The following is a 25016-nucleotide window of genomic DNA, read 5'->3' on the forward strand; positions in this document are numbered from 1 at the left end:
AGTGTATCCACACCTCATTCAAATCAGTACAATATTGATATATGTATGGGCCCGTTAGTTCTGAGCTAATAACGATAGCAAGAGTAATTAACCAGAGCCATCCCTCTCAATAATTTAGAATAGGAACAAACTTTCATCGCTCTCCTAATTTCCTTTAAATGAACCTGGGGCAGCTCATCCAAACTTCCCATGAAGTGGAAAGCAACTCATTCATTTTCGAGAAGTGACTTACAAGAAGCAACAAAACAGCAGTTGTAGGGGAAGGGAAGAGACAGTAAACAGAAAAGAAATCCCCCACCCCCAGGAGAAAGGGATGGTGGAAACTGAAAAGTGGAGACTAAGACTTCTAAAAAAAATATGCAAGATCGGGAAAACCTTTCAAGCGCTCTTTTCAGTGTACAACAATAAGGAAATTCAGCTCAGGAAAACCATGCCTTTAAAAAAAAAAAAAAAGGCAAGAAACAGAACCATTCGACTTCAGCAAAACCCACTGCAAAGATGGCGGTGGGACGAAGCCCCTTCTCTCGCCGCCAAAGGTCCTCGCCTCGCATTTCCCACAAACCCCTCCGCGCCGCCCGGCTCGCAGAAACCTGCCGGGCCGGTCTCGGACCACTGCGCAAGCGCGGCACCACGTCACGTGCCCTCCCAGGGCTCAGCGGAGCTGGCAGGAGGGGCCTTGCCAGCTTCCGCCGCCGCGTCGCTTCGGGGCTCGAACGGCGGGTTCGTGCTGCCTCTGCCGCCGCCGCGGGGCACCCGGGGGTCGCGGGGCCAAGCGAGGGGCGCGCGGCAGCGCGGCCATGGGACTGCGCCGACCCCGGTGACAGTAGGGAGCCCAGCGGCCCGGGCCCTGAGCGCGTCTCCTCCGGGGGGCCTCGCCCTCTTGCTCGCAGGGCCGGGGCTCCTGCTGCCGTTGCTGGCGCTGCTGCTGGCGGCGGCGGCGGCGGCCAGGATCATGTCGGGCCGCCGCTGCGCCGGCGGGGGCGCGGCCTGCGCGGGCGCGGCGGCCGAGGCTGTGGAGCCGGCTGCCCGCGAGCTGTTCGAGGCGTGCCGCAACGGGGACGTGGAGCGAGTCAAGAGGCTAGTGACCCCCGAGAAGGTGAACAGCCGCGACACGGCGGGCAGGAAATCCACCCCGCTCCACTTCGCCGCAGGTAACCGGGACCAATGCCTCCTCGCCTCGCCCCACCTGCGCACCCGGGCTCTCAGGCCTGAAAGCAGACACGGTGGTCGTCTGCTTTTCCTCGTAGGACTCCGGTGCTGGTCGTCTCGCTCTCGCCGATTGGGGACCGAGGCGAGGACTTGGGGCTAGGGGGCGAGCGTGTCCCACTCCCTGGAATTTTTTTTTTTTTTTTTTTTTGCTTTGTTTTGTATCAACAATACCTGTACCAACTTCCGGTCTTGCTACTCTCAAAGGTTTCCAGACACAAGAAAGAGTAGGGGACCTAGTAGACTTTGTGATTTGAAAGGCCAGTGATTTTCCAAAATCTGTTGTTCTTGCAAGTTCCACTACAGCTCTTACCAATCATTTGGGTAAAGGTCTTAAAGGCCTTTGTAAAATGTGAGGATGTAATTCAGGAGGAGTAGCTTAATTAGCCGTTGACACGTTAGAGTTAATGGGTTTATCAGGGTCGTCAATCATTAGCAAGTTTCTGGAGAGGCTAGAACTGGAAATAGTCAAGTTTGGGAAACCTGAGATCTGACTTGGGCTGGGTGCGGGTGGGTAGTGGCTGCTACATTAACACTGACAAGTTGGGGTGGACAGTGGTAGGATGAGGGAAAAGATGGTACAGGTACTTGAGCTTGCATCTAGAACTGAAGTTGGGACTAACCTCGCCTCATTCTGAGTTTAGATTGTTTGAGTTACTTTTTCTTAATTATTTACTAGGTTGGCTTTAAACGTGTACTAGGTTTAATTGAAGAATTTAAAAGAACTAGAAATGAGACACTCAGTTTATTTCCATAAAGCATTCAAACTTTTCGCTTCGAGGAAAGAGTATATATCCTCAAGTGAGCCATGCATGATTGAAAATGGGAGTGGGTTCTCATACCTAGGATACTCTTGTTTTTTGGGGTTTTTTTTTTTGTATTACATGGTTGTTTAAAACAATTTTGAAAAAAGCAGAAGGATGAGTTTTAAAGCATTCCCTTCTTTTAGAGTAGGCATGATGAGCGAGAAAGAGTGTAAGAAAAATTTCCTTGTTCACAGATAATTGCTTTTACTTGATTTGTTTGCTTTAACTTGCCCTGTTTTAAAATCTAAATACTACTAGGAGGTAATGCTTTCTATATCAGGTACAACTTTGTTGGGTTCCTATTGGGGAGCCTTTTTAAGAGGAAGGAATGGTGGGAGAACTAGAAACAGCCTGTGGGCAACAGAAAGGAAAGGGGGAAAGCCACTGAAGTCAGATCTCACCTGTTTGCCATTTTGCCTAATATTTTAGTCTTTTCTCAGCTAATTTGGGTTGTCTCATTTGGCCATGTAGTCAACATTTAAGCAACTGATTTGGCAAACTCATAACCAACTGATAAGTAATCCAAAGGGTAGTGTTACTTAGATTCTGTTCACTTGATATGTGGGATAAAAATAACCAAGCAAGATCTTAGTTGCTACCTTTCAAGAATCTGGTGTATTAATGAGTTCATGTCTGAAAATAGTAGTATTTAGAGATTATGGGATTAGCTTTTCTTATTGACCTTGTTCCTCCCCCACAATCCCACCCTTGGTTCTGTCCCAACATTTCGAAGTACTTTTTTACATAGATTTCATGTGACTCAGACTGAAGTAAAAAAATTTGTTTTAGGAACCAATCTATCTCACTATTTACCCAAATTATCTGGTACAGGTCACATGACTAAGAATTTAAGGTACAAAGGGAGAATAATAAAATAAAAATTGTGAATGGTGTACATTAAATCAGAGCATTAAAAGCCCTGCATTTAAACCCAGGCATATGAGAAACTTATTTAAAAATTAGTTTTGTAAATTCAATCTGAGTTATTAGTGAGAAAATATGTTTTTTGTTTTTAAGTTTATATTTATTTTGAGAGAGAGAGAGAAAGAGCGTAAACAGGGTAGGGACAGAGAGAATCTCAAGCAGGCTTCGTGCTAGATCCCATCAACCGTGAGACTGTGACCTGTGCCGAACATTAAGAGTTGGACACTTGACTGAGCTGCCCAGACACCCCAGAACCTGTTTTAATTTTTAAATAAATGCATTTAGCTGCATTTACTCTTACATATGGAAAATACATTTAATAATCTCTTGTAGATAGCTGTCAGTCATGTTGATATGCATGTAAACATGCCGTTGGAAGCTCATTGTAGGTGTGGGGACTATGTAACTGCCTGACCAAGTAGTTTCTTGTGTTTGTACATTATAGAGTAAGGTACAAAGGGGAAAAATGTTTTGTTTTGTTTTCAGTAGGCTTCGTGCCCAGCACAGAGCCCAATGAGGGGCTTGAACTCACAACCCTAAGATCAGGACCTGAGCTGAGATCATGAGCTGGAATTATGTGTAGCTTAATCAACTGAACTATCCAGGAGCCCAGAAAAAAATATATATATACTTTTAAGCCAATTAAAGGGGGAAGGGGACATGTTTTTGTCTTTCTGTTTCGATGTCCAGGGAATAGGAATGAGAGATCTCTGCAGACCAAGGAAATGAATCATGATAGAAGAACAGTTTAGAAAAATTTGGTATGGCTCAGTCGGTTAAGGGTCTAAAATATTTAGCTATAAAGAATAAATTGCTGGGGGCGCCTGGGTGGCACAGTCGGTTAAGCGTCCGACTTCAGCCAGGTCACGATCTCGCGGTCCGTGAGTTCGAGCCCCGCGTCGGGCTCTGGGCTGATGGCTCGGTGCCTGGAGCCTGTTTCTGATTCTGTGTCTCCCTCTCTCTCTGCCCCCGTTCATGCTCTGTCTCTCTCTGTCCCAAAAATAAATAAACGTTGAAAAAAAAAAAAAAAAAAAAAGAATAAATTGCTAACCCCAAAGGAGTTAAGTTCTTCTGTTAATGGAAAATAACGTAAATAGGAACTTTTTTCCTATTAGGTGCTTTTTATTATTAAACTAGATTGCATTTCCTCTAGATAAATACTCTTTAAGAAGCCATTTCTTATGAGAAAAATTGTTTCCTCTTCAGTCCCCCACCACACACAAAGGATATGAATGATTTTTTTGTAATGCATCACAAAACTTGTAGCGGCAAGTTGACGGTAGGGAGACTGTAGCTCCAATTTTGCTAAAAGCAATAACACCTGAAATTCTTGACAGTGTAATCCCCTAGAAAACAGCAGTTTTCAGTAAAGGAGATTGGTTCTCTGAATTTATTTCTGAAAGATGAAGAAGAGGGACAGAAACTTTAGGAAAAAGTCATGTTGTTGTCTGTCACAGCCAAAGAAGTACATAGCGTGCTGTAGAATCTTAGGATGGGGTTGGGGGTGGGGATAGAATTCCATGACTTCGGTCTTTGGGGTGTGCAGAGAGGTATCATTCAGTAGAGAAATATGTAAAATCATTTATTAGGTTTAAAGAATTCAGGTGTAGAAATGGTGGGAAGAGATGAGGTACATAGTTGTATGTTGTTGGAGAATGACAAGTTGAAAAGAGCTTGCATTGTGGAGTTCTAGCTAAACAAGGTATCACTTGTTCTGCAGTTGTGTGCTACTCAGCCATCTACATTGGACTAGCCAGACTCAATTTCAGTTCTTATATTCAGTAGAGTGAATTGCAAAGGGTTGTTTTATTTTTTTGGTTCAGTTTGGTTTTTTATTCAGAGGAGGGTAGTGGAATTAGAGCATCTGGAAATTATTATAAAAGCAACAGATAGGAAAACTAGAGTTACTTTAGGGACGAAAGAAGACTAAGGTTAGACAGTGTTAGACAGAATGTTACTGTCTTCACATATGTAGAAGACAAGTAGAAGAGTGAAATGGATATTGAATATGACTTAAGTGGCTTGGGCAATCAAAACCGGGGCCAGTAGGTGAAAGGTTACAAGGAGTCAGACTGACTTTAACAATCTGTTTAACTGTGGAATTGGCTGCAAGTGTCCAAACAGTGGTTGGATTGGCATCTTTCAGAAATGTGGAAAGGATTCCTGCATAAAGGTGGGCAACTGGACCAACAGTCAGAATCTGGATTGGTATAAGAAAGTGGATTGTTTACCCCCAATTGAAGGTTTTAACAGCTCAGCTACTAAAGATATAATAGCTTTTGTGATTGCCATTCATATCCTTTCCCAAAATGGTGCTGTTGAAGACCTCCAAAAACATTTCAATAGCATTTCCTATTCTTGGCTGTAGGCCAATGCCATAATTATGGGAGATACACAAGATATACCCATATTCCTTACCTAGGACTAGAATTTTTTTAAGTTTTTTATTTTTGAGAGACAGAGAGAGACTGAGTGTGAGCAGGGGAGGGGCAGAGAGAGAGGGAGACACAGAATCTGAAGCAGGCTCCAGGCTCTGAGCTGTCAGCGCAGGGCCTAATGTGGGGCTCGAACTCATGAACTGTGAGATCATGACCTGAGCTAAAGTCGGATGCTCAACCGACTGAGCCACCCAGGCGCCTCTAGGACTAGAATTATAGATTGTTTCCAGCATTGGTTTTTGCTGTGGGAGATGATTAAATCCTATATCAGTAAAAAACCCAAATCTGAAATAAAGACCAGTCTATATAAGAATTCAGGGAACCCCCGGGTGGCTCAGTTGGTTGTGTGCAACTCTTGATTTTGGCTCAAGTCACTATCTCACAGTTCATGCAATCAAGCCCCACATCAAGTTCCTTGATGGCAGTGTGGAGCCTGTTTGGGATTCTCTCTCTCGAAATGAATAAATAAGCATTTTTAAAAAAGAATTTAGAATCTTTGGGGCGCCTGGTTAGCTCAGTCGGTTAAACATCCAACTTTGATTTTTGGCTCAGGTCATGATCCCAGAGTTGTGGAATCAAGTCCAGCTTAAGATATTCTCTCTCTCTCTCTCTCTGTCTCTCTCTCTCTTTCTCTCTCTCTCTCTCTCTCTCTCTCCCCACAAAATAAAACAAACAAACAAAAAAACACCTTAGAATCCTTTCTTGACTTACCAGATCTCCCAGTATATTCTGAAGACTTGAGCTGTACTACTTTCTTCAGATCTTGCTAGACTTAGAGATTGACTTCAATAACAATAGTTTGGAGTACTTGTTTCAGTACTTCCCCATTCAGATTATCAGGATTTGATCAACCCAAAGGCTATGGCATTCTTTTCCAAGTTTCTCCTAGTCTGACCAGAGAGGTAGTATATCTGTCCTAAGTTGAGCTAGGCAAAGCCTTTTTCCCTGTATTCTTCATTCTAAAATATATGTGGAAAACACGTTTCCGGATGTTAGTAAAGTTAATAGTAAATGAGAGGTTTAAAATGATATTCCTCAGGGGCGCCTGGGTGGCGCAGTCGGTTAAGCGTCCGACTTCAGCCAGGTCACGATCTCGCGGTCCGTGAGTTCGAGCCCCGCGTCAGGTTCTGGGCTGATGGCTCAGAGCCTGGAGCCTGCTTCCGATTCTGTGTCTCCCTCTCTCTCTGCCCCTCCCCCGTTCATGCTCTGTCTCTCTCTGTCCCAAAAATAAATAAACATTGAAAAAAAAAATTAAAATGATATTCCTCAGAAAAATTTGGTAAGAGTCCTGGCTATATAAGTCAAAGCTGAAGGCCGCTTGATTATACATTCCCAACTCTCAGACCACAAGAGCCTTCTCAGTTTCATGGCCTTGTTGACATTTTCTGTTTCTGAGCTTTTCCTTCTGGCAAAGTCCTACAAGAGACCAGCCTACCTTTAGACTAGCAGGACACAGGGACAGCATTATCATTTTGTATTGGACTGGTTATATCAATGGCCCATCCCACCTTCGGACTGTAAAAGGAAGGAGAGGTGGTGGCTTTTGGTGAATATTCCTAAGCATCCAAATTGATTTCTATTGTGACTTCCACAGTACTGTGGAAAACCATTCCAAAAACTTTGGAAGCCATTCACTGAAAGCATATTTTAGTATGGGAGCAAAATAAGATACTGTTAACAATACAGTAGTATTGAGAACACTGCTCTGACAGTAGAGTTGGCAATAGTTCCGAGACTGATAGATAGCACCTAGATAGTGGTGAAATTTGACAAGAAAGAAACTGAGTAGATTTCTTAATAGCCACAAATCATCAACTCCATACTCTCTGTGAGGGTCATTTGCTTACTGTTCCAACAAAGTATTAAACATTGCACTAAACAGATGTTTATTAAGTCCTGTTTTATGCTAGATACTGGCTTTGGCCAGTGAACAGAAATGAATGACAATACCTACCATTAAGTGACACAGTTTATTGATCAGTAAATTCACTTTACAAATAAGTCTGCTTTGTTTCACTGTCAGTGCTTTTTAGTGAATTCAAGCTCAAGTATGATTTCATCAGTATTTTCTTTCTTTCTTTCTTTCTTTCTTTCTTTCTTTCTTTCTTTCTTTCTTTTTTTTTTTTAATGTTTATTTGTTTTGAGAGGGAGGGGGTAGGGAGAGAATCCCAATCCAGCACAGAGCCTGACACAAGGTTGGAACTCATGAACCGTGAGATCATGACCTGAGCCAAAATCAAGAATTGGACGCTTAACCAATTCAGCCACCCAGGCGCCCCTGATTTCATCAGTGTTCTCAAATGTAGAGCAGTGTTTGAAGATGAGTGCTGTCCCATAATTATAAAATAGACTGCATTGTATCCAGTGTATCCTGAGCAGCCATGACTGCCAATGAGATCCTTGGGATTTAGAGATTGGCACTAACTCCAAGGATATACCTTCTCAGGTTTTACCTAGCCAGTGAGAGCATTATCAGAATATATCCTATATATCCTGAAATGCTTTTTTTTTCTTTTTTTTTAAGAACTGAGTACTTAAAAGAAGACTTTGAACTGTTCTTGAGACCATATGAATGAAGATTTCATCAAGGATTAGCCCTCAGAGTTCGGGAAGCATCTTAAATCTAAAGATTTTGCCAAACTCCCAACAATAAAATACTTAGAATTTGAAATAGCTACCTACTGACCCCCCTCTAATCCCCCCCCCCCCCCATGCCAAGGAACTGGCTTCAGGCATTCAAAAGCTGAGAGTCCTCATCTACTCTTTTAGGATAGCAACATGATCTCTACCCACATAGTATACTCATTACTATGTGACTTGTAAAAAGTGCCTATATCTGCTGTCAGCCTCCTGACAGGTTTTAGTCATCCTAATGGCTAGAGAATCATGTTAATACAAAGTTACTGAACAGTCATCTGTGTCTTGGACTGTTGGTAACTGTGTAGGTATAATAACTTGACCCATTCCACCCCTGTTTCTTCCCCAGCTAAAACTTCAGTTTTAGTATTTAGTCATACATGTCAGTATTGAGTCTCTTTAACTGGTTTTAAGCAACCTTCTTCAATTCCCAAATGATATTTTAACAGAAGGCTACTACTTGACCCGTCTTCAGCTAGATCACCAGTCCTTTGGGATAGATACCTTCATAATTGACACAATATCTTGTAATAAGTACATGTTCAACTAAAGCTGTTTCTTTTTTGAGAAGTTAGCCTGTGAATTATCATTTTGATTACTTCAGATGTGCTGATTACCATTGAAGAAATAGTGATCCTCCTTCTAAAAGTGCTTGGGCACATCAAGTAGCTTTCCCTAAGAAGAGATACTTTGACTAATTTTTCTTTGTTCTGATTCCTTTTCTCTTACTCTCCAGTTTAAGAATTCTTTTATAAAAGCATTTCCTCCAGGTGGGTGCTGAATGGCTGGGAAAGCAGAACTATTAATTGGGGCAACTGTGGATGGCTTACTTGGAGAGGACAGTAAGATCGACAATGCTCAGGCAGAGATAAGGAAGACTAAAGTCAAAACATAGTGGCAAGATATTTGGCCTTTTCCTCCTTAAAATTTTCCCTCTTGGGTTCTGCAGTGCCATCTATTCTTAATTTTACTTCTTAGGCTCCTTTTCTCATAGTAATTCAGCAAATATCAACAAATTGCTGTGTGCCACACAGTGTGACGGACACTGGGAAAGTAATAATAAACTAAAAGACATGGCTCCTGCCTTTTTTGGAACTTAAGAGTCCAGAAGATGAGTAAATGGTAAATCCAGATTTTAGTAAGTGCCAGAGGTTATTGCCATGAACAACCAAGAAAAAAAAAAAATCTCCATTTCTCCGCAGGTTGCGTTCTACTAGACAAAAGGGGGAGACCAAATAAAGAATGTTAAGATAGAAAGTAACACTGGTGGGTAGAATGGACTGCTTTAGATAGGATGGTCAGGGATGGCCTCCTTAACATGGTGATATTTGAACAGAATAGACACTAGGAGGAATGAATAGTGAGTGACGGCTACCGTGCGTAGTGAGAAATGCAGAGAACAAGGGAGGAGCAGTCCAAGCAGAAGGGCAGCATGTACCAAGTCCCTGAAGTAATGTTGGCACACTTGAAACAAAAAAAGCTGGATCATAGCTCAGAAAGCATAGAGTGGTGTGAAATGTACTTAAGAGAAGTAGGTAAGAGCCAGTTTTCATGCAACAGGCCTTGCAGGACACAGCACAGTGATTAAATTTTATTCTGTGAGCATCAGTGGGAAGCCAGTGAGCTGTTTTTTTTTTTCCCCAATTACTCAAACTTTTATTACATTTCAGGAACAGAAGTAATCAAGAATTTAAATGTAGTACATTTAGCCAGTGAACTATTTTAAAGTATCATATCACTGATGATATAATGATAATGTAATGTTGGTACATATTTATTTTTTTATTTTTAAATTTTTTTTTTTTAATGTTTATTTATTTTTGAGACAGAGAGACAGAGCATGAACAAGGGAGGGGCAGAGAGAGAGGGAGACACAGAATCTGAAACAGGCTCCAGGCTCTGAGCTGTCAGTACAGAGCCGGACGCGGGGCTCGAACTCACGGACCGCGAGATCGTGACCTGGCTGAAGTCAGACGCTTAACCGACTGCGCCACCCAGGCGCCCCTGTACATATTTAAATAATTTAGGTAAATTTAAGTAACTTACTAATGATGATTTTATTTTGTTTTTTAAGTTTATTTTTGGGAGAGAGAGAGCACAAGTAGGGAAGGGGCACAGAGGGAGAGGGAGAAAGACAGACAGAACCTGAACCGGGCTCCAGGCTCCAGGCTCTAGGCTCTGAGCTGTCAGCCCAGAGCCCGGTGCAGGGCTCGAAACCACAAACCATGAGATCATGACCTGAGTTGAAGTCAACCAACTGAACCACCCAGGTGCTCCGATGATGATTGTTTTCAAAAGGTCCCTTGGGACAGAAGTAGAGTGAGGGGCCCAATTAGGAGACTGTTGTAATAATACAGGATGGAGACAATAGTGATTGGGTCGGGGCAGGGTGATTGGAAATGAAGAGAAGTTCTGGAACATGTTAAGTTTGAGATGCCTTTGAAATATCCAGGTAGAACTATGTCCAGTAAATTGTCTGTAATTCAAGTGAAAAGTCTAGCTACACTGGAGATTTAAATTTGGAGGTTATGTATGTAGTTGGTACTTAATGCTGTAGGAGTAGATGAGATCACCTAGGAAGGGAAAAGAGGATAGAGAACTGAATCTTGAGGAATGCTGACATTTAGAAATTGGGTGGAGGAAGCAAGAAGGCCTCAGCTAGATAGGACTGTCCAAGACTTGAACTCCTCTTCTGCCAGAGACCTGTTTTGTCTGTAGCCTTCCTCATCTGAGTTGATGCCAGCTCCACCCCTCTGTTTCTCAGTTCAAAAACCTTAACATCATCCACGACTCCTCTCTCTCTCACCTTTTTACCCCTACCCTCACCCCACATCCAATCCATGAAGAAACTATACTGCTTCTGCCTTCAGAGTACCCAGAATATGCCCTAATTACTCTCACAATTGCCACCAGATTCTTAGAGTGGTCCTCAAGCCTGTCTTTCTGGCCCTCATTAATTCTGACCTCATCTCCTACTTTGCTAGTGCTTTCTCACTCAGCTCCAGTCACTCTGGCCTTACTGTTGGCTGTTCTTTCAAGTCTTTGATCAAATGTTACCATCACAGCAATACCTATGGTTATAGCAGCACTTTTGATAACAGCCCAATTATGAAAAGAGCCTAAAAGTCCATCAACTGACGAATGGATAAAGAAGATGTAGTGTGTGAAATATTACTCAGCGGTCAAAAAGAATGAAATCTTGCCATTTGTAACAATGTGGGTGAAACTAGAGTGTATTATGCTAAGCAAAATAAGTCAGAGACAAATAAATGATTTCACTCATGTGGAATTTAAGAAGTAAAACAGATGAACATAGGGAAAGGAAAGCAAAACAAGATAAAAACAGGGAGACAAACCATAGAACAAACTGAGAGTTGGTGGAGGGGTGTTGGGTGGGGGGATGGGCTAAATGGGTGATGGGCATTAAGGAGGGCATTTGTTGGCACCTGGATCACTCATTTGGTTAAGTGTCTGACTTTGGCTCAGGTTATGATCTCACTGTTTGTGAATTTGAGCCCCGTGTCCAGCTGTATGCTGATAGGTTGGAGCCTGCTTCAGATTCTGTGTCTCCCTCTCTCTCTGCCCCCTCCCCTGTGTGCTCATGCACGCGCTCTCTCTCGCTCTCTCTCTTTCAAAAATAAACATTAAAAAAATTTTTAAGTAAAAGGAGGGCACTTGTTGGAATGAGCACTAGGTGTTCTATGTAAGTGATGCATCACTAAATTTTATTCCTGAAATCATCATTGCACTATATGTTAACTAACTTGGATTTTAATTACAACAGCAAAGGGGCGCCTGGGTGGCTCAGTTGGTTAAGGGTCTGACTTCAGTTCAGGTTATGATCTCACAGTTCATGAGTTCAAACCCTGCATTCAGCTCTGTGCTGACAGCTCCATCCAAGCTTAGAGTCTGCTTCAGATTCTCTGTCCCCCTCTGTGTGCCCATCCCCCGCTTGCTTACTCATGCGTGCGCACTCACTCTCTCAAAAATAAATGTTAAGAAAAAATTTTTAAAGAAATAAACCAAGAACAACACTACCTATGATGACCTCCTTGTTCAACTTTACAACCCATCTCCTTACACACACCCTGATCACTTCTTATTCTGCTCTTTTTGTAATTACCTTCTAACATAATTATTTTTTGCATTTATTGCTCATCTCTCCCACCTCCACAGAATAGAAGTTCCTCACAGGCAGGGATTTGGTCTCTCATTCACTAGCATGTCCCAGGCACCAGAAAAAGTGTCTCTCATATAGTAGATATTCCCTAATCATTTGTTGAATGAATGGATGAGACAGGAGGAAAACCAGTAGTGTGTGATGAAATGGAAGTTTTGGAGACACTATTTCAGGAAGGAAGGGAGTAGTCAGTTGCCAAATGTTGTTGAGAGGTCTAGTCAAATGAAAACAGACATATATCCCTTGGATTTGGTAACATGGAGATTTTAAGTAACCTTGATGAAAGCAGTTGTAAAGAAGCAGCAGAAGCCAGATTGGATTTGGAAGAGGAGTGAATAAGAGAAAGAATTGGTGGCAGCCTCTAGAGATTTGATTATGAAGTGGAGCAGAAAAATGGAAATTTGAATTTAGGGAGAATATTTTGTATAAAATGGAAGATACAGAACATGTTTACATACTGTCAGGAATGATCTAGGAGAGAGGGAGGTATTGTTGGGAGTGGGGAGAGAACAAAGACTTTGAGAAGGGACTAAAGTACAAGATGAAAAGGGATTGATCTTTGATAGAAAGTACACTCCAACACAACAGAAAACTAGCTTCAGATGCAATTTTGACAGTCATATCTCCAGCTCATACCAGTTTCCTGAGTTCAAGATCTGCGGAGCTTTCTACTTGGCATTCGTTCCACAGGCACCTCAAACTAAGCATTTCCAAATCCAAATGATCTTATCCCATGAAACCTGTTTGTTTCTCAAAGATCTGATGGTCACCCCTTCCTTCTCCTCTTTCCCCAGAGTAAAGAAGTTACCAGGTGCTTTCTTGTCTCTTTAGTTACTCCTGTGTACAGTAGAAAGAATTGGAACCAATTTATCCCTGAGAAAGGACCTACAGGTCTCCAGCTGTTGATGGTTTGACTTACGATTGTACTATTTTACAGTGGTGCAAAAGCGGTATGTGTTCAGTAGAATCCATACTTCGAATTTTGAATTTTGACCTCGTGCTGGGCTGGCACCGTGCAATACATGTTGGTGATGCTGGGCAGAGGCTTTGAGCTGCAGCTCCCAGTCAGCCTGTGATCCTGTAATGACAAGGGTAAACAACCGATACACTTAAAACCATTCTGTTACTCACTTTCAGTATAGTGTTCGGTAAATTATATGAGAGACCCAACACTTTATTATAAAATAGGCTTTCTGTTAGATTTTGCCCAACTTTAAGCTAATACATAAGTATTCTAAGCATGTTTAAGGTGGGCTAGGCTAAGTTGTGATTGATGTTCAGTGGGTTAGGTGTATTTAGTGCATTTTGGACATACAGTATTTTCAACTAAATGGGTTTATCAGGATATAATAACCCCATTATAAGTTGAGGAAGATTTGTAGTTAAATTATGGTACTTCCAACAGATAAATTAGGTAATGATAGGAGTTGATTTCTTGGATATTATTAGAGTTTTTAAAGGAGGATGCGAAACTCTTTGCTGTTTTTAAATACTAGTAGGTATTTGCTTGTCCTTCAGTAACCATTTTTATGTTGTAGCAGTTTTTTTATGCTGTTTCTAAGAGGAGGCTTAGTAATATAGGAATAATTTCCTTTGGGTCTTTGTGGGGGCTTTTCAAGGAGGATTCAACCTGAATTGTATTATTAAATTGAATTCAGTTAATTTGCAACTCTGTGAGTGCCAGTTATGTACCAGGTGTTGGGTATTTTTGCAGTGATCATGAATTTTATAAGATTTCATTAGGAATTGTAAGCTCACAGAGATACATACACCCTTCTCTCCTCCCTGTTCATTGCGGCATTATTTACAATAGTCAAGACCTGAAGCAACCTAAGTGTCAATTGATGGATGAAGGAAATGTGGTATATGTATATTTAATGGAATATTACTCACCCATAAGAATGAAATCTTGCCATTTGTAACATGGATTGACCTTGAGGGCATTATGCTAAGTAAAAGAAATACTGTGTGATCTCACTTATGTATGAAAGCTTACCCCCCCCACCCCACCCCCCAAAAAAACCCTCCTAGAACAGATTGGTAGTTGTCAGAAGTGGGAGGTGAAGGGGTGGGTGAATCAGTGAAGGTGGTCCAAAGATAAAAGCTTCCAGTTACATAATAAGTCCTGGGGATGTAATGTACAGTATGCTGACTATTTTAATCACTGTATATTTGAAAGTTGCTAAGAGAGTAGATCTTAAAAGTTCTCATCACAAGAAAAGGAAATTTGTAATTTATGTGTGCTGATGGATGCTAACTAGACTTAATGTGCTGTTCATTTGACAGTATATAAAAATGCTGGATTACTATGTTGTACACTTGAAACTAGTACATTATTTGTGAGTTGTGTCTCAATTTTTTTTTAAAGGCAAAAGATTCCACTAAAACCTGCCTGAAAACAGTTATAAAAACAGTATTCCATAAGACAAAGTCCAGATGCCACCTTAGCATGACATAAAAGATTTTTCCTCATCTGGTTATCTGCCTAATTGGCATTCTCTGTCTTATCGTGAATGATTTGCTTTTTCATGCTTCCGTGTCTGTGTACATTTTGTCTCTTCTGCTTGGACTGCAGTGTTCTACCCTTGCTCAGATCCTTCCCACCCACCTCTCCTCTCCTCATTTTCTTCATGATCCCTTGATTTTTCTGTAAGTCTTCAATTCAGATTTCACTGGAATCTCCTTGGGTAGTCCTTCCTATTCTCTGCTTTTCCCCCAATTTAGGTATTCCTTTCTTTGGACTTCAGTAACATTTTTGGTATACCTCTGTTATGGCAGTTGTATTGAAATGATGGCCTTTTTTTGTTTTTCCACATCTTAAATTGTGAGCTCTTTGAGAATAGGGAGAATCAGAGATAGGAAGATACTTATCTTTGTGACATGGAGCCTAGCAATATTAAAACAAAGAATCCAGTTAATCTTTCCAACCATCTAATTCTTACGTCAGCTGCAACTAGGCCAGCCCCAGGCATACACCTTAAAAAGATTCTGCTGCTTTTTTTTTTTTTTAAGTTTATTTATTTTGAAAGAGAGTGCAAGCAGGGGAGAGGCAGAGAAATAAGGAGACTCTCAAGCAGGATCCACACCGTCACCTCCGCCCATACAGGGCTCGAACTCCTCAAACCCTGAAACCATGACCTGAGCTGAAATCGGGAGTTGGACACTTAACCAACTGAGACACCCAGGCACCCCACTACTGCTGCTTTCTCATTCAGCTCCCACTCTGGTTTTAGAAAAACTGTATTCAGGATTGGTGGTTTTGAGAATATTCGGGTAAGGGTCATCTGGGTGGCTCAGTCAGTTGAGCATCTTACTTCAGCTCAGGTCATGATCTCGTGGTTCATTAGTTCAAGCCCCGTGTTGGGCTTATTGCTGTCAGCCTTTCAGCATTGAGCCTGCTTTGGATCCTCCGTCCCCCTCTCTCTGCCCCTCTCCTACTTGCACTTCCCCAAAAATAATTTCAAAAAATTTTTTTAGCAAAAAAGAATATTGGGGTAAAACTTTAGATGAGTGAGAAGGGGCTTCTGTCTCTCCTAGCACTCAGGTATAACCTCCCCATCTGCTTTAACATATGCCTGAAATTCTTCCCATTTCATTTTGTTTTAGCTGTAAAAAAGGTTTTAAGTGTTGTTATGTGAAAATGGTAAGAGATTGAAATTCATTAGTACTGATTCTGTAAACCAGTATAAATGAGTTGTCAGACTTTTTTCTTTTGTTTGATATGGGGCCAGTTACAGCAGAACTGTGGAACATGGTTTTCTGAAGGAGGTCTCCTACCTAGAAAGAGGTTGCTTGTGTTGTGCACGTGACAACGTAGGGGCTCCTTTGAAGACACCTGATGTCACACTGTTGCCCAAGATCGCTTCTATTTTCATTGCATAGACTAACTGTAAGCAGATATTTTTTGTGTTGCTATCTCATAGTCCCTAATTTAGTGGAATCATTTTTTGAGATAGATGTGGGAAAGAGATTCTAGCAAGAGTTATATACTTTGAATATCTGAAAATGTATGCACGCTAAATATGCAGAACTCCATATTTGCAATTAGAAATGCCATTAGAGAGTGGGAAACATTTGAACTCTGGGCTTTCAGTCACTTACTTCATAACCTTTCTCTGAAGTTAGTAGTACACTTGACCCTTGAACAACGTGGGGGTTGGGGTGTTGATCTCTGTGCAGTCAGAAATCCACATATAACTTTTAACTCCCCAAAAACTTAACTACTAATAGCCTACTGTTGCCCACAGCAACCTTACTGATAACATAAACAGTCAAGTAATAATATTTCATATGTCATCTGTATTATATACTGTATTCTTAAGAGTAATAACAAAGAGAAAATAAAATACATTTATAGTACTGTAAAAAAATCTGCTTATAAGTGGACCCATGCAATTCAAACCAATGTTGTTCAAGAGTCAGCTATACTACCTAAAGCATTGGAGAGTCCCTCTGCTTTCTTATTAAGATTAGTAAGTGATATATTTCAGACCCTCTTTTCATCAATTATTTTTTTAATTGTTGTATCTTTTGTTATTCTTCATCCAAAGACATTTTAGCGTGGCTAGTATTTATTGACACTAATTGATGTATTCTCTTTGGCAAACTTAAATGTGGATAATTTGTTTTCTTTTAGGTTTTGGGCGTAAAGATGTGGTTGAATATTTGCTTCAGAATGGTGCAAATGTCCAAGCACGTGATGATGGAGGGCTTATTCCTCTTCATAATGCATGTTCTTTTGGTCATGCTGAAGTAGTCGGTCTCCTTTTGCGACATGGTGCGGACCCAAATGCTCGTGATAATTGGAATTATACTCCCCTCCATGAAGCTGCAATTAAAGGAAAGATTGATGTTTGCATTGGTAAGTCTGTTTACTTTCCAGAATATTCTTTTTTTTTTTTTTTTTTTTAATTTTTTTTTTTCAACGTTTATTTATTTTTGGGACAGAGAGAGACAGAGCATGAACGGGGGAGGGTCAGAGAGAGAGGGAGACACAGAATCGGAAACAGGCTCCAGGCTCTGAGCCATCAGCCCAGAGCCTGACGCGGGGCTCGAACTCACGGACCGCGAGATCGTGACCTGGCTGAAGTCGGACGCTTAACCGACTGCGCCACCCAGGCGCCCCCAGAATATTCTTGAAGTAACTATTCTGAATCTAAGTTAAATTCATTTGTTAATAGGATCAAATTCTGCCAGACTTTATTTAAATACTAGAGAATACTTTGTGATTTAATCTAACCATTATTTACTGAGTGTCTGTTTTTGTATGTTATTGAGCTTAAGTTCCTTAAAGAAGAGAGCACAAAATTCCCATTCTGTAGAAATTTAGATAAGACACATGCAGAAGCAAGTAAAGTCATGATAGAAGTGAACAGAGAGTGTTAGAGGATACTGAGTACCATGACTGGGTTGGAGTCAAGTTTCTCCTTCCTGGAGTCTTTCCAGGAAGTTGTGGGAGAAAGATTGAAAAGGTAGGTAGACTTCTTTGTAAAAAGCTTTGAATTGCAGATTAAGGAGCTTGATACTGTTATGTAGGTAGTGTGAAATCATTGAAGACTTTGGAGGAGACAGTCTGGTAAGAGTAGTATATTTTTGAAAGAACGATCTGGTACAGTGCTGGGTTGAATGGATGGCATCAGAGAGACTAGCTTGGAAGCTGTAAAATAATCCCGATGAGAAATGAGGGCATCAAGGAGGGTTGTAGAATAGAAATGGCAGGATAAGTAAAGAAGCATTTGAAGGACATATGATCAGTTAACAAATGATACAGGATTGGCCTGATAGGTTGGTTGGTCACTGACGGAAAATTATAATTGAAAAGATTATTTGAGAGTTTTCATTAACCTGGTATTGACTTTTCTGAGCCTAACAGTCAAGGGTTTCAGACTCTGCTTACCTTAGCTCTATTTCCTGATTCAAAACAAGGACAGCTGAAATCCTTGAGACAGCTAGAAAACCAGTTCAGTGCACTAGGAAAAGTCCAAGTGCTCTATGCTGGATTTAAAAGTTGCTCTCTTGGGGCACCTGGGTGTCTCAGTCGGTTAAGCATCCGACTCCGGCTCAGGTCATGATCTCACTGTTTGTGAGTTCCAGCCCCACATTGGGCTGGCTCTGTGTGCAGACAGCTCCGAGCCTGCAGCTTACTTTGGATTCTGTCTCCTGCTGTCTCTGCCCCTCCCCCGCTTGCGCTATCTCAAAAATAAATAAACATTAAAAAAAAAAAGTCACTCTCTCCTCACCCCAAAACCCCATATCGCTATTTATAACTATTTATACCAGTCCCAGCCTAGCTCAAGTTAGGTCATTTGTAATCAAGATACAAAATACTTTACCTAGTGGCCTCTGCCCTGTTCTGCTTTCCTGTGTGTTATCTGAAATTGCTGCTGCCCTCTGCTCACAGCCCTTTTCTAGTTCCTGAGTCATAGACCTATAAATCATCAGCTTTAATAACGTAGCATTTTCCAAATACGGTTATAGATCTGCACTGTCCAGTATGGTAACTGAGCACGTGTGATGCAGCTAGTCTGAATGGAGGTATACTTTTAACATACCGTATTTCAAAAACCATGAAAGAAAGGAATGCAAAAATCTCAATTTTATATTGATCACAATGTAAATATAAATGTTGAAATGATGGTATTTTGGGTATATTGGATTAAATAAAATATTGAAAATAACTTATCCTGTTTTTAATGTGGCTACTAGTAAATTTTAAATTACATATGTGCTCACGTTTTATTTCTGTTGGACAGCACTATTACAGGTAGTGGTAGAGTGGAATGAATATAATAACCCTGTCAAAGAACAGGAGGTAGGCTTCCTGCTCTGCATGTATTTGCCTGTCTTTCACCAGCACTTACTTAAAGAGTATGCTAGAATTTTTTTTAAAAATTTTCTTCCATGTTTATGTATGTATTTATTTCAAGAGACAGCACAGAGCCCAATGCAGGGCTGGATCTCACGAAATCAAGCATCAGCTGAACCAACTGAGCCACCCAGGCACCCCTAGAATATCTTTATATAACAAGTAACAGTAGAGAATATAGCTCAAATCTGTTCTTTTCATGGGCTCTAGGATGTAACATAGCAGTTTTGATTTGGGGCTTGTTAACCCTACAGAGTATTTTTCTTTTCTTTTTCAAAGAATTTACCTGTGTGATTTTTTTTTTTTTTCCCCTCCTTTTTTAATTCCACAGATCCCTGTTCCCGGGCTTTCATAGCTTTGGAACTTCTATTTTTGTTATGGTAGGACATTCTTTGTAACATAGGCAGTGTTCCTTTGGAATGAGAAAACAAGCTTTTAAGTAAACTAGTCTTTTATTTCTTTATATACTCTGATCTGTCTTCAGTCACAGAGCAAAGGAAACCTGACATTAATCTTAGGGGACATTTATTTAAGGTGTCTTATACATTAAATAATGCAATATTTTCTATATTCTTATCTTTAAAATATAACATTTACCATACTGTCAGGATATGAAAGGTCTTTAAATAACTCTAAGACTTCTGGACCAGAGTTTTTGAGAAAATGATTTACTAAAAGAATATTGTCATGGTTACCATTTTGAAAGGTAGTGTTTCTGTGTTGCAGTGCTCTTACAGCACGGAGCTGAGCCAACCATCCGAAATACAGATGGAAGGACAGCGTTGGATTTAGCAGACCCGTCTGCCAAAGCAGTGCTGACTGGTAAGCCGATGTCCTCTCTTTGGGTATTCCAGGAAGAATATAAAAAATTGAGCTCGCTAGGTAGACAGTCTGCTTCCTGCGGTTAATGATGTCAACTAGATTTTGAAAATGCTCTCAGTTCAGTTGTTAACTCTTTTCTACATCTGGACAGTTGATATTTGATTTTTGTGTAAGAAAAGTAAAGCTTTTCTTTTTTCTTTTTAAATTGGTCTTTAAATATGTGATTTCTGCCTTATTTTGGGTCAGGGGTGTTAGATAGTTGTGTGTTACTATCATGTATTCAGGATTTTTAAATGTCCCTGATTTTTCCAAGCAAAAATAAACAATTGGAACAACATCAAAATAAGAAGCTTCTGCACAGAGAAGGAAACAATCAAACTAAAAGGCACCCTAGGGAACAGGAGCAGATATTTGCAAATGACATATCTGATAAAGGGTTAGTATCCAAAATATATGAAGAACTCACAAAATCCAACACCCAAAAAAACAAATAATCCAATTAAGACATGAGCAGAAGACACGAACAGACATTTCTTCAAAGAAGACATACCTGATGACCAACAGACACGTGAAATGATGCTCAGCATTACTGATTGCCAGGGAAATACAAATCAAAACTACAATAGGTACCACCTCACACCTTACAGAATGGCTAAAATCAACAACACAAGAAGCAGCAGGTATTGGTGAGGATGTAGAGAAGAAGGAACCCTCGTGCACCATTTGTGGGAATGCAAACTGGCGTTGCCACTGTGGAAAACAGTATGGAGATTTAACTCAAAAAGTTAAAAATAGAACTACCCTACAATGCAGTAATCACACTACTGGGTATTTACCCAAAGAATACAAAAACACTAATTCAAAGGGATAGGTGCACCTCGATGTTTATAGCAGCATTATTTACAATAGGCAAGATACAGAAGCAGGCCAAATGTCCATCAATAGATAAACGGATAAAGAAAATGTGGTGTGTGTGCGCGCACACACACGTATAACATACATAGATACATAAACACACACAATGCAATATTACTGAGCCATAAAACAATGAAATTTTGCCATTGACAACAACATAGATGGAGCTAGAGAGTATAATGGTAAGCAGAATAAGTCAGAGAAAAACAAATATCATATGATTTGACTCATATGAGGAACTTAAACAAAAAGGGGGGGGGGCAAAGGGGACAAAAAGAGCAAGAAACCAAGAAACAGACACTTAACTATAGAGAACAAGCTGATGGTTACCAGAGGGGAGGTTGGTGGGGGAACAGGTTAAATAGGTGATGAGGATTAAGGAGTGCACTTGTTGTGAGGAGTATCAGGTAATTAAAAGCTTCAACAACAACAACAACAAAAGAGTAGCTTAAAATAAGTGAAATCTCAGAAATTTTTATTAGCCAGTGAATAAGGAAACATCTCATTTTGAAATCAGAGAATTTCTATTTCCAAGCTAAAGCTGCCTAAAAATGCTACTTTTCCAGGCATTGCAGTTGTTCTGCTAAAATTTTTTTGTGATATATATGGTTTTACAAGGTTCTGTATAGGCTGTCAGTTTATAAGAAGTTAAAAAAATAGGGGCGCCTGGGTGGCACAGTCGGTTAAGCGTCCGACTTCAGCCAGGTCACGATCTCGCGGTCCGTGAGTTCGAGCCCCGCGTCGGGCTCTGGGCTGATGGCTCAGAGCCTGGAGCCTGTTTCCGATTCTGTGTCTCCCTCTCTCTCTGCCCCTCCCCCGTTCATGCTCTGTCTCTCTCTGTCCCCCAAAAAATAAATAAATGTTGGAAAAAAAAAACTAAAATAAATAAATAAATAAATAAATGTCCTGATTTTTCAAGATAACATGTTTACCCTTTTAATATACTATTTTTTAAGCTTTTTTTTTTTTTTAATGTTTATTTAGAAAGAGAAAGACAGACAGGTGGAGCACGAGTGGGGGAGGGGCAGAGAGAGAGAGAGAGAGAGACATAGAATCCAAGCAGGCTCCAGGCTCTGAGCCTGACATGAGGCTCAAACCCACAAACCATGAGATCATGACCTGAGCCAATGTCGGACACTTAACCAACTACGCACCTAGGCACCCCTAAGATACTATTTTTTTTAATGTATTTTAATCTTTTTCTTTTTCTCTCTTTTTTTATGAAACCCTTTCAAAAAGCTCTAAGAGCTCTAACCATTCCCTTTTCTAGACAGAGGATTCTGGTCATACCAATTTCATTACCATGAAGAGTGTCAATTATTGTTCTCGCATAACATATTCATGTCTTTGGAACCTCTTAGGATGTGTAAGGCTTAGTCTCTAGGTTTACTTAGACTGTCAAGCCTTTTCAAGTGGTAGTATCCACTTCAAATGTTTCTCCTTCATCAGACTGTTTCCTTTTAAGCAGCTCTCTGCCATATTATTTTCTGGATTCTTCTTCACTGTGTGATCACCATTAGAATCATGTCCAGTCCAATAGTCAGGAGCCTGAGGGCTTGTGCTATGAGCTCTTGTGCTTGGAATTTGTGATATTTCTTCTGGTACTACTGAGAAAATTTAGACTAGTCCCTCAAAGGGGTTCTAGAAAAGTGAACTGCTGTAACTATAAATCCAGTGTTTACTTCCCCCTTCCCTATTCCATGCTATTCCCTGCTTTTTTCTTTTTAAACACCTTGGTGCTGAAAGAAGCCTTGCACTAGTAATCAATATATAATTTGCACTGTGGGCAGCAGTTTGGATTTTATTTCAGCAAATCAGTAAGCACTATCCATTAGGTTAATTTAAGTTATATTCATTTTAAAATTTTGTTTGTATTCGTTTGTAAATATGAAAGCTATAGGCATAAAGAGTTTATATTTGATCCAATTTTTATTTGCATATATTTAAGTAGCATTATAATAAATATAATTTTAGTGTTGAAAAATCTTCTGGATCCATAAAAATGTTAACAATATGTTCAGTTGATAATGCCGTAGATTATCTTTTGTTATCTCTATAATGTTGGTATATTGAATTTTGTTTTGTTTTACCTTTGAGTGAAGTTGTGGGTGCATTTTGTCTGTTGAATAAATAACATAATTGGTTTTAGGAAATTTGGAAAATTCTTTCCTTTACAAAAAAAAGCAAAAGCTCACCAATAACCTACCACCTAGAACAAACTTTTGAAAGTTTGGTTTATTTTCTTCTTGGCTTTCCTTTTTTGGTGAATATTGTTTTAATAAAGCTTCATTATGTAATATTGGATTTTTTTTTTTACTTTTATAAAAATTATTCCATGTTCTTTATATAATTTTAAACTGTACAATATTCTGTTAATTAACCATTTTCCATTTTTTGGAAATTTTGTTTATCTACTTTAAATATAGTTCATGAGGATCTTTATGCATAAAACTGTTACTACTTTTGTGACTCAATTTTCTTTAATCTCCTTTTTTCCCCTAATTCACAGGTGAATATAAGAAAGATGAACTTTTGGAAAGTGCCAGGTATGTACTGGTGTAATAAATACGTACCAGGAATAACTTCATCATTAATTTTTTTTAACAACAAGCAAACTTTAAAAGAGAATTATTTTTTTAATAGTCACATATATGCCTCCATATAGGCTCTGATAAAGAATACAAATTACTAATACATTTTTTTGTGTGCTAGGAGTGGCAATGAAGAAAAAATGATGGCTCTTCTTACACCATTAAATGTCAACTGCCATGCAAGTGATGGCAGAAAGGTACTTCGTTTTGCAACTAAACTTGTGTTCATCCTCCTGGTAACATGAAAGTTACATTAGTGCATTTGTGTCACTAAAAATTAAAACATTTGATGAAGGGGCACCTGGGGGGCTCAGTCAGTTAAGCTTTCAACTCTTGATTGTGGCCCAGCTCATGATCTCATGGTTTGTGAGATCAAACCCCGCATCAGGCTCTGTTCTGACAGTGCAGAGCTTACTTGGGATTCTCTCTCCCTCTCTATCTGCAACCCCCACCCTGCGCTCTCTCTTTCTCTCTCTCGCTTTCAAAAGAAATAAACTTAAAAAAAAGAAAATGTTTGATGCAAATGCTAATATTTCTTTTAAGTAATAGTTTGGATTCTTAAATTTAGTAATACTTTATTGATAATAAATACATAGTTGTTTGCTTCTTATTTAATAACGAACTTACAAACTTTTATGCCTTCAGTACATATGTTGGATTCTGTAAAACCAAATTAATACCTTTATCAAGTTTTTTTCTGGATTTTTGGTATTTGGATTTTTACCTTTTCACACATTTCTGTAGCTATTAATTTCATTAATTTGATTAATATTTCAGTCAACTCCATTGCATTTGGCAGCAGGATACAACAGAGTAAAAATTGTACAGCTGTTACTGCAACATGGAGCCGATGTCCATGCTAAAGATAAAGGGTAAGTAAGCATTTGAAACAGATGAGGATTTCTCAGATGTTTCTGTCCTTGTAATAATCTCTGTAATCTTATAAAAATCTTACTGTTTGCTAAACAGCATAAACATTATTGAGTTTTTACAATATGCAGATTGCTCTCAGGAATCTGAGAATTATAAAATCGTAAAGCTCCCACTCATAGGGCTTACACTGCATTTAGGGAGAATGGAAAGATAGCTAGCAATGTGAGATCTCTACCGAGTGTGAGGTATAATAGAGATAGTACTTTAGGAGTTCCCAGGAGGGAACTCTCAGTGATGGCTGTAGTGGCTGGAAAATCCTTCAGGAGGAGGTGATACTTGACCTGGACTCAGTTCAAGAGAGCAGAGAGCTTAGGAAACATCTTTGTGCAAGAGAATCTGTGTGAGAGGAGGTGCTGAAGCATATATTACAACATCTTTAAGAAACAATGACTAAACCAGTATGGCTGAAGCAGATGATTTATGCAGGAGGGAGAAATGAAGTTTAGGGTTGGAGAAGTAGGTAAGAAGCAAGTTTTAGAAGACTTGGTATTCTAGCCTAAAGAATTCAAGCTGTGAGCTGTGAGCCATTGAAGGATCTTAAGTAAGGGGAAAATTTTTTCCAAAAGAGGGGTTTTAGGGGACACACTCTGGCAGGAATGTGTAGAGTAGTTTGGAGACAAAGAGCCAGAAGGAAAAGGGCAGTTAGAGTAATCATTGTAGGGGTTCAGGCACGATGAGAATCTATAATAATGTTGCAGA

General features: G+C 39.9%; 1 protein-coding gene across 2 annotated transcripts in view; it reads left to right on the plus strand.

The window, feature by feature from the left end:
- The first annotated feature begins 653 nt into the window (after nt 1-653).
- The window catches only part of TNKS2 (tankyrase 2), a 68961-nt gene continuing 44598 nt past the window's right edge, over nt 654-25016 (plus strand). For both annotated transcript variants that reach the window (XM_047825139.1, XM_047825140.1), the window contains exons 1-6: nt 654-1151; nt 16828-17052; nt 19783-19878; nt 23303-23339; nt 23506-23581; nt 24162-24256. In XM_047825139.1, the coding sequence (XP_047681095.1) occupies nt 953-1151; nt 16828-17052; nt 19783-19878; nt 23303-23339; nt 23506-23581; nt 24162-24256 (728 nt within the window). In that variant the 5' untranslated portion in view covers nt 654-952. The remainder of the gene's footprint in view (nt 1152-16827; nt 17053-19782; nt 19879-23302; nt 23340-23505; nt 23582-24161; nt 24257-25016) is intronic.

The sequence above is a fragment of the Prionailurus viverrinus genome, chromosome D2 (genome assembly GCF_022837055.1).
Source record: "Prionailurus viverrinus isolate Anna chromosome D2, UM_Priviv_1.0, whole genome shotgun sequence".
Classification (NCBI taxonomy): domain Eukaryota; kingdom Metazoa; phylum Chordata; class Mammalia; order Carnivora; family Felidae; genus Prionailurus; species Prionailurus viverrinus.